The sequence below is a fragment of the Capra hircus genome, chromosome 13, assembly GCF_001704415.2.
Source record: "Capra hircus breed San Clemente chromosome 13, ASM170441v1, whole genome shotgun sequence".
NCBI classification, from domain to species: domain Eukaryota; kingdom Metazoa; phylum Chordata; class Mammalia; order Artiodactyla; family Bovidae; genus Capra; species Capra hircus.
The window spans coordinates 58,831,070-58,845,793 of NC_030820.1; the positions used below are offsets into that span (position 1 = coordinate 58,831,070).

Genomic DNA, 14,724 nt, shown 5'->3' on the forward strand with positions numbered 1-14,724 from the left:
ATCTACTTGGTTACTTTTAAAGTCTCTTGATCCTTGACCCCATTTTATTGTTTTAGTTTTTCAGACGTATTCTACACAACACTTACCTATCACGCACCTGCTAATTCCACTGTCTGACTCGTTTCTGCCGATTCTCACCACCATGGCTGTTTCTTACACTCAAGAACACGTGATGATCTTTTTTAAAAGATTCATTTACTTGTATTTTTGGTTGCACCGGGCTTTCATTGCTGCGCATGGGCTTGCTCTGGTTGCAAGTGGGAGCCGCTCTCCAGCTGCAGTGTGTGGTCTTCTCATCGCAGTGGTTTCTCTTGTGGAACATGGGCTCTAGGCACTTGGACTTCAGTAGCTGCGATGTGCTCTAGGCACATGGGCTTAGTTGCCCCATGGCACGTGGGATCTCCCTGGACCAGGGATCGAACCCAAGTCTCCTCCATTGGCAGGCGGATTCCTTACCACTGAGATACCAGGAAGCCCCTGAAAATGATTCTTAGAGTTTCTCTGGGACAAGTTATTGAGGCCTGGGGCTAAGATGTGCTCTTATGAAGAGCAGCAGTCCCCAACCTTTTTGGCATCAGGGATGGATTTCATGGAAGACAATTTTTCTATGAACTGGGGTGGGGGAGGGGGACGGTTTCAGGATGATTCAAGTGCATTACATTTATTGTACACTTTATTATTATTACATCAGCTCCACCTCAGATCAGGCATTAGATCCTTGAGTTTGGGGACCCTAGCTGTACAGAGGTGCCTGACACTCCACTACCAGCTAGAGCTGCTTTAAATTCTCACCTTGAAACCACAGAGGTTTTTCTAAACCACTAAGCGGTGTGACTTGCTCTAGCCTTGCTCAAGAAGCCAACAGCTTGTGGATGGGGGATTCTCAACAGCCTTCCCCTGTGTCAACACCGCAGACCCTCTTCCACAAACCTGAGCCAGTGCTGTAGCTGGGATTCCTCTTTCTGAGGTGGGAATTTTGTCAACATCACCTTTTAGCTGGTGGGGGGAAGCACCTTTTGGGTTCTGGGTTTTCTTTCTGGGTCTTGATCAAAGTTCCTACCTTGTGAAGACTCAACAGCTCAAGGAGTCTAGGCTAAAAGGGACTACCAAAGTCCGTGGTGTTACCAGCAGCTGTCACTATCAGTGCTCTGGATGTGGGCTGTGTGGTGGGGTCTGCCTCAGGAACTCCCATACTCTCTTGCGAGCTCAGCTATCTACATAGTGATTAAAAACGAAATCTGTTCAGGTTTGTAGTGAGAGGGGTTCTTGGAGGATCCTGGCCCGCTATTTCTTTCAAAAGCAGAAGTTTCCCCCCAGAATTCAGTGTCTTCCCCCTCCCCCAATTCTATTTATATCATGATGTGTTTTTTAAAAAGGAGCTTCACTGATGGAAGTGCATGTTGGGGATGATTTTGTTAAGCTCTCCAATCACAGAAAAGGAAACTATTGCCTGGAAGAGAAATGATTTCCCTTAAGTGAGCTGAGACTTGGGATTCCCCCCAAAAATCTCTTCTTTCGGGTGGTTCAGTGATAAGGAATCTGCCTGCCAATGCAGGAAACTTGGGTTTGATCCCTGGGTTGGGAAGATGCCCTGGAGAAGGAAATGGTAACCCACTCTAGTATTTTTGCCTGGAAAATCCCATGGACAGAGGAGCCTGGCGGACTACAGTCCATTGGGTCCCAAAGAGTTGGGCATGACTGAGCAACTGAGAATGTAGGCATGCAGGCAAGCGAAACCAAAAGTTAAAGACAAAAGGTAGATTTCTCTGAATGATCTAAAGGAACAGATTATACTCAAAATTTTAAAATCATAGAAGAGCAAAGATACACATCTACAGGTGGTCAAGTCTGGTTTCCAGAACAAAACACTAAAGAAACCGAGAGAAATATCAATCCAAACTCACAATGGCTGTTGAAGACCTTATGTTGTAACACAGAAACATGCAAGAGAATGCCCCCCCAAAAATGAACTAGCTTTAAATGATCATTATATATAAAAAGTTTATTTTAGAAATCACATATCTTTAAAAAAAATAACATTGAAGTTTTAAGTTCTGACCTTGACTGAATGTTACTCACCCTCTGCATGTCAGGGTGCTCTGTGGTGTAATTGACGATGTGAGGAAACCAAGTCCCTTTACACTAGTTCAAAACATGAATGTGAGTTTTAAAAGAAGAAAAAGTTTTAAAAAGAAGTTATTTTGGAAACACACATGGAAGCATCTTGATCTTGTAAACAGAAGTCCTGAAACTACAGACACACTGCTGAGACTATTCCAAAAGCTGAAAAAAAGTAGGCATTATCATTTCAATTCATAAACGTTAAAAAGGTCCAATGAACCAGTATCAAGAGTGTAGTGTGCTCATCCCAATGCATCTCAGAGAGAAGCAGCAGAAAAGTTAGACCTTGACTTTACCGTTTTGAAGGCTGAAAGTCGCAAAATGTGGGTAGTTTTGGTTGGTAATTTCTTGGGTAGAACTGGTTATCCTTTATTCTACTCAGCAGGTTTCTTTCAGTCTTATAAAAACGGCACCCACAGATGGCCAAGCTCAAATGTTGGAGAATCAAGACACAAAATAAATTTAAACTCACTATGGACCCAAAAATATAGCTCTTTGGAAACCTGAACTATAACCTGTGACTTAACATGAAAATGGTTTTATAAATCAAAGAGTTAAAATGATCCTTAAGGATGATGTCTAAAGCAGAAGTTTTAAACAGTAAACTTCAGAAGACTATAAATTAATTTCTACTAACATAAAACAATTAGTCTATTTAGTATCTTTATCAAATGATCCCAGATTGTATTTCTAGGTACTCCTACTCAGATCATGAGGTATCTGTATTGGGGGATAATGATAAACCAGAATATCTATCTGGTAAGAGGAGCTCAGCGCTCTCTGATGAGGCTAGAATTGAATCGAGAAGTATTGTCACTATATAGAAAATTCTAATAAGAAAACCTGTAATATTTGGTTAATTGAAAAAAAAAAAAGGAAAAAAATTCTGAGAACACTGCTGATGGGTGCATCCAAGATGAGCAGTCATGGTGCATGCTACAGGGAACTGAAAGCTGAGATTTAAAATCACGTGAGGAGAAAGTCAACTGGTAGAGATCATTCCTGATGATGAGCAACAGCTGACAGCAGTAGCCGGTTCGCCTACTTTTGATTAGCTCGACTACACTTGTCAGTGTTTCCCATCAAAGGGTAACAAGGTCATCTAACTGAAGGTAAGCGTTTTAGGTTGTGATAGGACTATGAGGGAAGTGTGCTGCGACACACACCTCCTACAAACCTTCAGAAAAAGCTGGCCACTCATTTCACTGAAGTGAAACGTGTGTTGACAGTAATGTTGCAGATCTGAGCTTTATTATCAGAATGACGTCATTTTAGGATAGAATTGATAGATTTTCTAAAATGAACTTAATATGGCATAAAACCCTTGATTCTCAGAGCTGTATGCCTATATACCTGCCGAAATGTATTTTGGAAATAGACGAGGAGGATGCAGAACAGGCACAGAAGCTGACAAAAATATCCGGATGCACATTCCTCATGACAGATCCACGTGGGATCCAGAAACCACTTTAATACCCTATCCTTCAAGTGATCAAGAGTCTAGAGAAAGCCAGTCCTGTATTTACAAAACTGATGAAAATCACACTGTAATAATCAGTGAGTGCAGAACAACCGCACAGATCTGTGTTCCCAACTTTTTCCACCATGATTCTCCATCAAGGTAAAAAAAGATTCTTTCAAACAAATCCCAGAAGGATGTAGAGGTGGCAGCACAACTGCCGGAGATGGAGCCATGACTTACTACTGAGGCTGGTGACGGACAAGGAGGGGGGTTGGTGGAGAGGAGGGCAGAGTCCTCCAGAAAAGAACCCTGTGGAGCGCAGGCAGCTCTAGTCCGTGGTTGACCTCCGGTACCAAAACCGTGCCCGGAAGTCATCGCTGCAGGTCATGAAGCCGGGGTTGGTGGGCGAGTGCACGATGCAGCGCACAATGTTGTTGTGGCCCAGCGAGAGCAGGTTCCGGCGCTCGGCCGTGCGCGAGTCCCAGCAGCACAGGCTGATGGTCCTCTCGTCGGGCAGCAGCACGTAGTCCTCCGTGTGGTTGAAGACAGCCTGCGTCCGGTGCACCTGCCGCCCGCTCAAGCCAGCGCCTGTGCAGAGACCGAGAGGTTAGGGGCCTGGATGCCAAGGCCAGCTTTCCAAGTCCACACCTAGAACTTAGACAACAGTTCTACTTTTGTTATTAGCTGGACTGATATGAACACAGTATTAACTGTTGAAGTAATACACATTTATTGTTCGATTTTGGAAACTCTTAAACACATCTTAAAAAGAAAAAGAATATACAAGTGGTGCCACATTATCTAACTTCATGTTGGGTACACTTACTTCTCCATGCTTTCTTCCTAGCTGCAAAGTATCCCACTGTTTGGAAGCACCATTACTTAATGATCCTTTTCTTGCCACGCATTTAGTTTGTATCCAATAGGGATACTGTGATAAACATCCTTGGTGGAGAAAACATTATTTCTTTGGGATTAAATGCCCAGCACTAGAAGCCCTGGGATGTATGAGCAGCCACTCTCCAGAAGGAAGTTTTATGCTTTTTAATGACCATGAATAAAAAACCGTATTTTATGTTTGAAGTATTACATGAACTATTACCCCCCGCCCCCAAAAATCTGATAACCTTACACCCAGGGTTAACATTTTGATGAGCAACTTTTCTAAATATCTCTGTGCACTGTACACTCATTTCTAATTTATGTAAGTCAGAGCCTACTACATGTGGTGGAGACCTACAAAGAGGGGAATACAGCTCAATGGGTAAAAATACACACTGTGGTGTTGGATCTGGACTCATTACTTATTCTGGACATGACCCTGAACAAATGACTTAACATTCCTCAGGCCTCATCTGTTCTGTGGGGATAATCAGAGTACCTGTCCTCAGGATGCTGTGGGGATTAAAAGGAGGTGTGATGTCCAGACCACTTGGCAGGCTCAGTGTTCAACAAACATTACTATGAGTGTGTGTGCATGCTTCCCAAGACTCTTCTTAAATTTCTAACAGTGGTTATAGCAGCTCAAAAATACATGTATATTTAAAATTTTGATCTATGACACCAAGTTGCCCTTCAGAAATATTTTACCAATCGATATTTCTAACAGTATGTGATTTCCCAAAATGTTTATTGATACTAGATAATACCAATCTTTTAAATTTCTAAAATCTAATGAGCAAGAAAAGGATACTTCCATTTTTGTTTCTTAGGTTTTTGGTGAAGTTGGCCATCTTTTCTTGGGTTCACTGACCAATATCTGACATGTTTATTACCTACGCTATGGATATTTTCTCTGAAGTCCAGCATTTTAATTTTGTTTACAGTGTTTTAAATTAACTTCTAATATCAAAATGTCTAATATTTACTTGATAGTTTTCCCTTCTCCTTCATTATTTCAAGAGCCCTTTGAATTCTAACTAAACATTAAAACTGGAAAAACAGATCCAAAAGTGCTGACATGAAGGGGTCTTAAACTGTGAATGAGGAAAAAGGGGAATTTGCATATAAATTCAGTATAATCTCATTTAAAAACCAAATCCAAATTCTCTAGCAAAACCAACCAATCAACCACATATAACCACAAAAATGTTCCAAACATTCCTAAAACAAAAATGACTCCTCCGCGCTGCACCAGCTACAGTGGAAGCCGAGGAGGAAGCTGACTCTGGTCACCATGAGATAATCCTAAGGTAGGTTATGCTGCACCCTAGCGGCTCCCAGGTCACTAACTCTCTAATCTTCACTTACTAGCACCCCAGGAGATCCCTTTTCTTATGAGTTTTAAGTTCTGGTCACAGTAGTTTCAGTGTGTGACACAAACAGCTCACAACAGAGGAAACTAGCTTGTTTTCTACCAAACAGCCTTTTGATGCTACGAGGATCAAAAGGATGAAACACAATATTTTAACACTTACTATCAAGTAATTAAATCTGAACACTGACTGTTAGGGATAGGATCCATTTAAATGGATCTCGTAAAAAGAGCTCTGGCACAACTGTTACAACCAGAGACCAATGTGAATTAATCAGAGAATCAGACTAACATCATTGCGTATTTATATAGGTCCAGAACACTTGGGGGAGAAGGCAATGGCACCCCATTCCAGTACTCTTGCCTGGAAAATCCCATGGATGGAGGAGCCTGGTAGGCTGCAGTCCATGGGGTAGCTAAGAGTCAGACACGACTGAGCAACTTCACTTTCACTTTTCACTTTCATGCATTGGAGAAGGAAATGGCAACCCACTCCAGTGTTCTTGCCTGGAGAATCCCAGGGACGGGGGAGCCTGGTGGGCTGCCGTCTATGGGGTCACACAGAGTCGGACACGACTGAAGTGACTTAGCAGAACACTTGGGGTTTCTTCCGGGGGCTCCCTCACTTCAGGCACAAGGCAAGATCTTCTCTCTCACTCACTGAGGGTTTTCTCTGCACTATGTTCGTGTTTTTGTGGGCAATAGGCAGGCCGTGGGTATACAAATGAACCTCCAAACTCTCAAGTGTTACTTGCATGGAATCAGATCTAATTTTAGCTGTTAACACACTGAGATGAGCCAAGGAACCGTGGCTTCTGCTTCCAACTCTGCCTCGTTTGATTCACATGGATTTATTGTGTGGATCTGTTTCGAGTTCTGGAAACTAAAACAGCTCAGCAACATGAATTGATATCAACCTCTTACATACCTGTGTATCTGACCAGCGTTCGTCCTGTTGATATTTCCCAAAGTTTAGCTACAGAGTCTTTTCCACTTGACAGAATGTATTTAGAATTTTTCGAAAAGATGGCAGAACAAACTTCTGCGCCATCATGTGCTTTCTCGAACGTTGTGATGCACCGATTTGAGACGCCATCCCATAATTTGATGCAGCCATCCTTGCTACCAGTCACGTACATATTGGCACTAGGATTGTAATTCACTGAACATATGGCATCAGTGTGCTGATCTTGAGGGTTGCAAGAGACAAAGCACTGAAATGTGTTGATGTCGTAAAGTCGAAGTGTCGGATGCTGAGTCCCCACAAGTATAAAGTCTCCAGAAGGATGAAAGGAGATGGAGCGTAACATTTCAGCCTCCTGTCAGGAGTGGGGGTGGGAGGCGGGGTGGGGGGAGAGAAACCACTATTAAACCTAGAGGAAATGCACAGAATATCTGGCCAATGCAGAGAATCCATAAAACAATGACCAGATATTACACGGGCACGAGAAGAACAACGAACTTAATGAGAGAATCATTTAAACAAAGATTTCCGAAACTATTTAGTGGTGAGATTATTCCAAAGAACACAGAAGTGAGCTTCATTATTTTCAAATAAACAATGGGTGAACTCAAAATGGAATATTATCATTCTATGATACATTTGTGGAGCTTCCCTGGTGACTGAAACCATAAAGAATCTGCCTGCAACGCGGGAGACCCATGTTCAATCCCTGGGTCGGAAGATCTCCCAAAGAAGGGAATGGCAACCTACTCCAGCACTCTTGCCTAGAGAATTCCGTGGACAGAGGACCCTGACGGGTTATATTTACAATCCATGGGGTTGCAAAAAAATGGACATGACTGAGAGACTAACACACACACACGATACCTTCATATACAATTAGTGAATAAACAACTGTTCTTTAAGAATAGCTCCTTAGGACTTCCCCAGCAGACCAGTGGTTAAGACTCTGTGCTTCCACTCCAAGGGGCACAGATCTGATCCCTGGTCAGGGAACTAAGGCAATGGCACCCCACTCCAGTACTCTTGCCTGGAAAATCCCACAGCCTGGTAGGCTGCAGTCCATGGGGTCACTAAGAGTTGGACACAACTGAGCGACTTCACTTTCACGCATTGGAGAGGGAAATGGCAACCCACTCCAGTGTTCTTGCCTGGAGAATCCTAGGGACGGGGGAGCCTAGTGGGCTGCCATCTATGGGGTCGCACAGAGTCGGACACGACTGAAGTGACTTAGCAGCAGCAGCAGCAGCAGGGAACTAAGATCCGCCCCCAAAGAATAGCTTCTTTGTCCCAGGGCTCCAAATATTGAGGTGGAAGCCACTACTAAAACACCAGAAGGTCTGAACTGTGTATTCAGAATAAGGCAACCAAATGTTGCTTTTTCAGCAAATACCTAAGTGTCTCAACTAAATAATTTTGTAATCCCCATAAGCTACACTGTAGAGAAGTTGGTTATGTTTTGCCTTTAAGCAAGAATCTGCAACCTTTAAAGAGTGATGTGAGTTCTGAACCATCTCTCTGACCACAAGCTGTCCTGAGTGGCCAGAGGAAGCTGGCGCCTGACAGCACGAGCACCGTGCCACCTGGGGCAGGCAATGCATCCTCCTTGTTGTTTACAGGACGACCACTGAGACAATTTTTAGGAAGAGAAGAGTCACACATCAGCTCACTGTATTTAAGAAAAAAAAAAAAAGAAGCTCCTTTCCAAACATTCCTCACCTGGATGTATTTGAAGGCTCTTTTTGCAGATGGTTTGGAATAATCAAATAATTTAAGAGTATAATCCCTTGAACCAGAGGCGAGGATCTGTTCTGTTGGGTGGAAGGCGAGACACGTGACTTCATCCACGTGGTCGTAAAGAGTTCGAATCACTGGGTGGTTTTCCATGTTCTGCTGTGCAGTCTCGTTCATCATGACCTAGGCCGACAAGGAGAGAAGAGAAACTCTAAGTGTACTCACTCTCGTTCTTCCAAGAAGGGACAGAAGATAAACAGTAAGATGTGACTGAGATCTTCACCTCGATCGGCATGGCACTTTTGGCCAGCATTCTTTCTGTGTCTAGGATTTTTATGGACGCGTCAGCAGATCCAGTAGCTATTAGCTGCCCATCTCTACTATAGGTAGCTACGCGACAGGGTCCTTTGTGGGACGTGACGTAGCAGGTTTCGTACTCTGATGCTTCTGGGGACATAGTCTGGACATCTGCATCAAACTCCAGGTCAATTCCTGTGCCAGGGGCAACTGTGTCTGACCGACCAATTGCATACTGAACTGCAGTGTCGTCATTTTCCATTCCTGAAAGCAGTAAAAATGAAGGGCATGGAAAAACATTATTTTAAAAGGACAAGGCAAAGTTCTCGATCCAAACTGGGAATGCTGTTTGCCAATGTCAATGTATTAGTTCTTCGAGCCACATGACACTTAATATTGTACAGAATTACGTATGTTGAGCTGGGGGCACACACAGTGACAAGACTGTGAGGCAATATGGGCTGTGGGAAGTTAGGCTCCACTAGGTGAAGTCCTCTCCCCAGATACTTGCCTCTGAAATGTTCTACTTTAACCACAACTATACAAGCTGAAAAAAAGCACTTCGGTAGTTAAATCGCTCACGTTTTCCTGTTCTGAATTTTAATATTTTGAGTGTCGAGATCTATCATTAGCAGCTTTGAAGCTCATTAAGTCAGACATAGTGTTAGTAGTAGCACTAGTGAAACATCTTTGAAAAAGTGTTAAGCTATGAATAAAGTCAATCAAGAATATTCATTTTGAATTGAAAAATAACTTGACATTGTACAAACAATGTTGATTAGTATAGAAAAACTCAGAAATGCAGATGAACAAAAAAATAAACATAATCTTGTATGACATATCACCCAGAGATAATTACTGCTAACATGGTGATATGAATTCTTCTGAGCCTTTCTCCATGCACATGGTTGTTTCATTTCTTAAAACAAAAATAAAACGACACCATATAACATGCTGGAACTTACTTGGTCATTTAACCATACACAACAAACACCTGGTCAGTGTAATAAATGTTCATCCACATCACACTGTTGGACTCAATTTTATGGATCCAAGAACCTTTACAACCAATTCCACACTGCTGGGCATTTCAGTGGAAATCATTCTATTTCCCAAGGCTAATCTCACAATTTACATTGCCAAGTCAAAGGGTACAAACATGTATGGTAATTCTTATTGCTTCCTATGACACAGGCAAGCACCAGGATACACTGTTGAATAAGACAAGGTTCAAGGTTTTTATTAAACTTTCAGTTTTCTGGTGGGTGGTAGGATTGTGAGGGAAACAGTTCTAAACAATAAAGCGAAGTTCAGACAGTGATCCTATAACGAGGGAAATAGGACTGTTGTTTCAGAGCAAATGGGGAAATATGGGGAAGATGTTCAAGTTATTTTAGAAGAGATGAGGAAGACTGAGATGACATTTGAGTTGAGACTTGAAGCAATAATAAATAGAACAGCAGAAAGCACCAGATAATTCGTATAAAATCCAGAGCCTAGAAAGAATCAGCTCAAAACCTTCACAATCTGGACTTTGTTTACTCCTCCAGTATCTAGCACTGTACTTGATACATACTAGCACTAAAATGAAAGGGCAATCATCTTGAAAAACATCTGAAACTGTCATGGGCTCAATGAAGAACTTGCATTCACAAGTTACCAAGTTTGATGAGATGCAGGAGCTGCTCCGAGGGTGCACACACAGACTGAGGCTTGATTTCATTGATGAGGCCATTGGCAATGCTGATATAACCATCATAGAGCAGCTGGCTAATGATCAGCTTGTAGAGCTGCTGGCGGTCCTTCAAGCCCACTTTGGTTCTGTACATCTTGGAGAAGGGGAAGATAATTTTTCTGCCAGCTGTAAGAAGAGAAAACAGGTGACAATGAAGGGCAAAGGCAGGAGTAAACCACAGAAGCAACACAGGAATCTGGTCAGACTTTTCAGGGTTTAAATCCCAGCTCTACCAGCATTCTCTTTGGTTGGCAACTATGTTTCTCTGAGATCAGGGGCCTCAGCTCTCAAAAGGCAGCGTCGGTTAAACACCATAGGGCATGTAGATTCTTTTGTGCACAGTGGCAGACAAACAGCTCAAAATATGTCAGACAACATTTACAACTAAATCTCTCTTCATCATTGTTTCTTTGCCAAATTAGCCACCTGCGACTTTAATTTTTCACTACAATCCCCAGAATCTTCCATTTCTTCTGCTAATAAAACACTGGTAATGTTGTAATAGCTAAGAGAGCTGCTACTGTAGGATGCCCAGACATTACTGTTTCCACCAGCCTAAGCTGTTACATTTACTAAGGTCAGTTATGGTTATTCTTAAAACATCTTTTAAGACAATGGAGCTTGTTATGTTACATAATTTAATTACACAGTAAAGAAAAACATAAGGGCAAAAAAGCTATCATGTAATGAAAACTAAGTCAAGTTGAATGCTTTGGAAAGCATTGCTTAATAAAATATTTGCGAACAGGATATGACGAAAACAACTACTTTAAAAAATGGAAAAATTGGAAGGACTGTGCACTTTGATTTACAAGTTCTCAGTCTCAGAAAGCAAAAGAGAAAATTGTAAATAATTGTTGGTTTTTGAGTTTATGGGGGAAAAAAAACAGAACTCCAACTGGTGAACATGATTAGATAATCTGATTACAAAAATCAACCTCTGTACATATGTGTAGGTCTGTACAGACACCAGAGATGGGAAACAATAAAGAATAAGTCATCGGCAGACAGGTGGCTGTGGCAGAGAAGAAAACTGAAAGACAGACCACAGGAGAGAGAATATAAGAAGGGTGGTCAGCGGTCTATTAATACCAGTACCTCCTGGTACTGCTGCACTACACAGGGGTAATTCTGAAAGTGGGAGATTGTAGTAAAGGGGTGGGGAACAATGTCTTTAACTACACAATGCCCTCTGGAGAATTACTGAGGCTACTGATCATAAGAACATTTACTGGGTGCTGACCAGGTTTCATCTCAAACCTCGACCACATCCTGTTAAAGAGGTCCAGTAATCTTGTTTACAGGTGAGGAACGGATATAACCTGCCCAAGGTCTCAGAACTGGAAGGAATCAGGATTGGAATGTACGTGGTTTGACTCTAGAGACTGTGTTGTTACTAACCACTGCTGGTACAATTCCTTAAAACCTTAATGATATTAATAAAGCTAGCTAAAATTCATTAGACATTCAGTACAGCATGTAACGAGGTGGCACAGTGGTAAGGAACCCACCTGCCAGGTTGGATCCCGGAGTCGGGAAGATCCCCTAGAAGAGGAAATGGCAACCCACTCCAGTATTCCTGCCTGGGAAATCCCAGTGACAGAAGGGCCTGGCAGGCTACAGTCCATGGGGTCACAAGAGTCAGACGTGACTTGAGCATGCACGCCAAGCCACAGTACATAATACACATGGTGTAAGCAACAAATATGCATACCTCATTCAACCCTCATTTAATCTCATTTTCAGTTCAGTTCAGACACTCAGTCGTGTCCGACTCTGCAACCCCATGAATTGCAGCACGCCAGGCCTTCCTGTCCATTACCAACTCCCAAAGTTCACTCAGATTCACATTCATCGACTCAGTGATGCCATCCAGCCATCTCATTCTCTGTCGTCCTCTTCTCCTCCTGCCCCCAATCCCTCCCAGCATCAAGGTCTTTTCTGATGAGTCAATTCTTCGCATGAGGTGGCTAAAGTATTGGAGTTTCAGCTTTAGCATCATTCCTTCCAAAGAAATCCCAGGGCTGATCTCCTTGCAGTCCAAGGGACTCTCAAGAGTCTTCTCCAACACCACAGTTCAAAAGCATCAATTCTTCGGCACTCAGCTTTCTTCACAGTCTAACTCTCACATCCATACATGACTACTGGAAAAACCATAGCCTTGACTAGACGGACCTTAGTCGGCAAAGTAATATCTCTGCTTCTGAATATGCTATCTAGGTTGGTCATAACTTTTCTTCCAAGGAGTAAGCGTCTTTTAACTTCATGGCTGCACTCACCATCTGCAGTGATTTTGGAGCCCAAAAAAATAAAGTCTGACACTGTTTCCCCATCTATTTGCCATGAAGCGATGGCACCGGATGCCATGATCTTCGTTTTCTGAATGTTGAGCTTTAAGCCAACTTTTTCACTCTCCACTTTTACTTTCATCAAGAGGGTTTTTAGTTCCTCTTCACTTTCTGCCATAACGGTGGTGTCATCTGCATACCTGAGGTTATTGATATTTCTCCCGGCAATCTTGATTCCAGCTTGTTTCTTCCAGTCCAGCGTTTCTCATGATGTACTCTGCATAGAAGTTAAATAAGCAGGGTGACAATATACAGCCTCGACGTACTCCTTTTCCTGTTTGGAACCAGTCTGTTGTTCCATGTCCCGTTCTAACTGTTGCTTCCTGACCTGTATACAGATTTCTCAAGAGGCAGGTTAGGTGGTCTGGTATTCCCATCTCTTTCAGAATTTTCCAGTTTATCATGATCTGCACAGTCAAAGGCTTTGGCATAGTCAATAAAGCAGAAATAAATGTTTTTTTGGAACTCTCTTTTTCCATGATCCAGTGGACGTTGGCAATTTGATCTCTGGTTCCTCTGCCTTCTCTAAAACCAGCTTGAACATCAGTAAGTTCACGGTTCAAGTATTGCTGAAGCCTGGCTTGGAGAATTTTGAGCATTACTTTACTAGCATGTGAGATGAGTGCAATTGTGCAGCAGTTTGAGCATTCTTTGGCATTGCCTTTCTTTGGGATTGGAATGAATGGAATTTCATTTTAGAGGTGGGCAACTGGAGGCCCAGAAACTCCACCCAGGATTCAAGAGGTTGTAAACGGCGGAGCCTGGATCCTAACCCAGAGCTTGTGCTCTTACTGTGCTGGGCTGATGGAGGTTGAGCAAATACATGTAAATCCATGCTTGTGTAAACACTAGGACACAACAGAGAAGATGAAGCCGCTCAAAGAAATCAGTGAACACTGCAAGGATAATGTGGCTTTGTCATCCTGTCTCTTATGTTAGGCGCATCAACCGGCGTACCAAGAGATTAAAAAAGAAAAGAGAGGACGAACTCCGCTTAACTCCCATAGAACGTTCGCTCGCTGGGCTAGTAAGCAGGTAATTACCATCCCCAAATTGGCAGATGAAGGGGCTACAGCCCGAGGGCAGGAAGAGCCCAGTGCAGGACAAGTTGTACCAGGAGCTGGAAGGACCAGGGCGAGAACACAGACGCCCTCTCACCGAACGCTCCGCTATGACCCCGACCTAGAGGCCAACGAAGCATGGAAGGGAGAGTGTGAGCAAGGCCATTAAGGAAAAGGAGGGACAGTGCAGGCCGAGCCCAGCAACTCAGGGCGCACGCCACCCCGCTCACTAATGACCCTTCCCGCCCCGCCCTGGTCCTCCCGATGGTTCCCCAAGGGTCCCAGCCGACCGCACCAGCACTCTCCACGCAACCCTGGCTCCCCATACCCGCTGGTCCCGCTCTCTCCGTCTCCCGCTCTCTCCTGGAAAAATGGAGGCGCGAATCCTGCCCGATCAATCGCTCCGTGCGCACGTTCATTGCGCACGCGCAAAGGGCGTCGCGCCGAGCGCTGCGCTATCGATCCGCACCCCTCAACTTGCTCCTGCCCTTCTCGCCATCTTACTTAGGGGCACGACCGAAAGACTCTCACCTCCTTCAACTTTATCTACTCCGCGACAACCCTGACGCCAAGGAACTGTTGCTTTGCGGACAAATGTCAAATCCAGAGAATACCGCGGGCGCTAGAACGGCCACGGGTGTGTCGGGCCGTTGGCTCCACTACTTCCGGGGCTTTACGGAGCAAATGCGCCTGCGCGCCTTCTCCGCCGGCCTGTGACACAAGCTGTAGAGTTGGCTTTGAACCAATG

At 43.6% G+C, this 14,724-nt stretch overlaps 1 protein-coding gene across 3 annotated transcripts; it reads right to left on the minus strand.

Moving 5' to 3' along the window:
- CSTF1 (cleavage stimulation factor subunit 1) lies at positions 1,984 to 14,653 on the minus strand. Of its 3 annotated transcripts, none has more exons than XM_005688323.3 (6): positions 14,508 to 14,653; positions 10,493 to 10,693; positions 8,819 to 9,096; positions 8,521 to 8,718; positions 6,766 to 7,156; positions 1,984 to 4,171 (listed from the first exon to the last, which is right to left on the minus strand). In XM_005688323.3, the coding sequence occupies exons 2-6, from the start codon at positions 10,659 to 10,661 to the stop codon at positions 3,912 to 3,914; spliced, it is 1,296 nt and encodes a 431-aa protein (XP_005688380.1). In that variant the 5' UTR covers positions 10,662 to 10,693; positions 14,508 to 14,653; the 3' UTR covers positions 1,984 to 3,911. The 3 variants fall into 3 exon arrangements, with proteins under 3 accessions (XP_005688380.1, XP_005688379.1, XP_017913125.1); XM_005688322.3 differs by lacking the exon at positions 14,508 to 14,653 and adding an exon at positions 14,305 to 14,486; XM_018057636.1 differs by lacking the exon at positions 14,508 to 14,653 and adding an exon at positions 14,305 to 14,486 and having other exon boundaries at positions 4,138 to 4,237.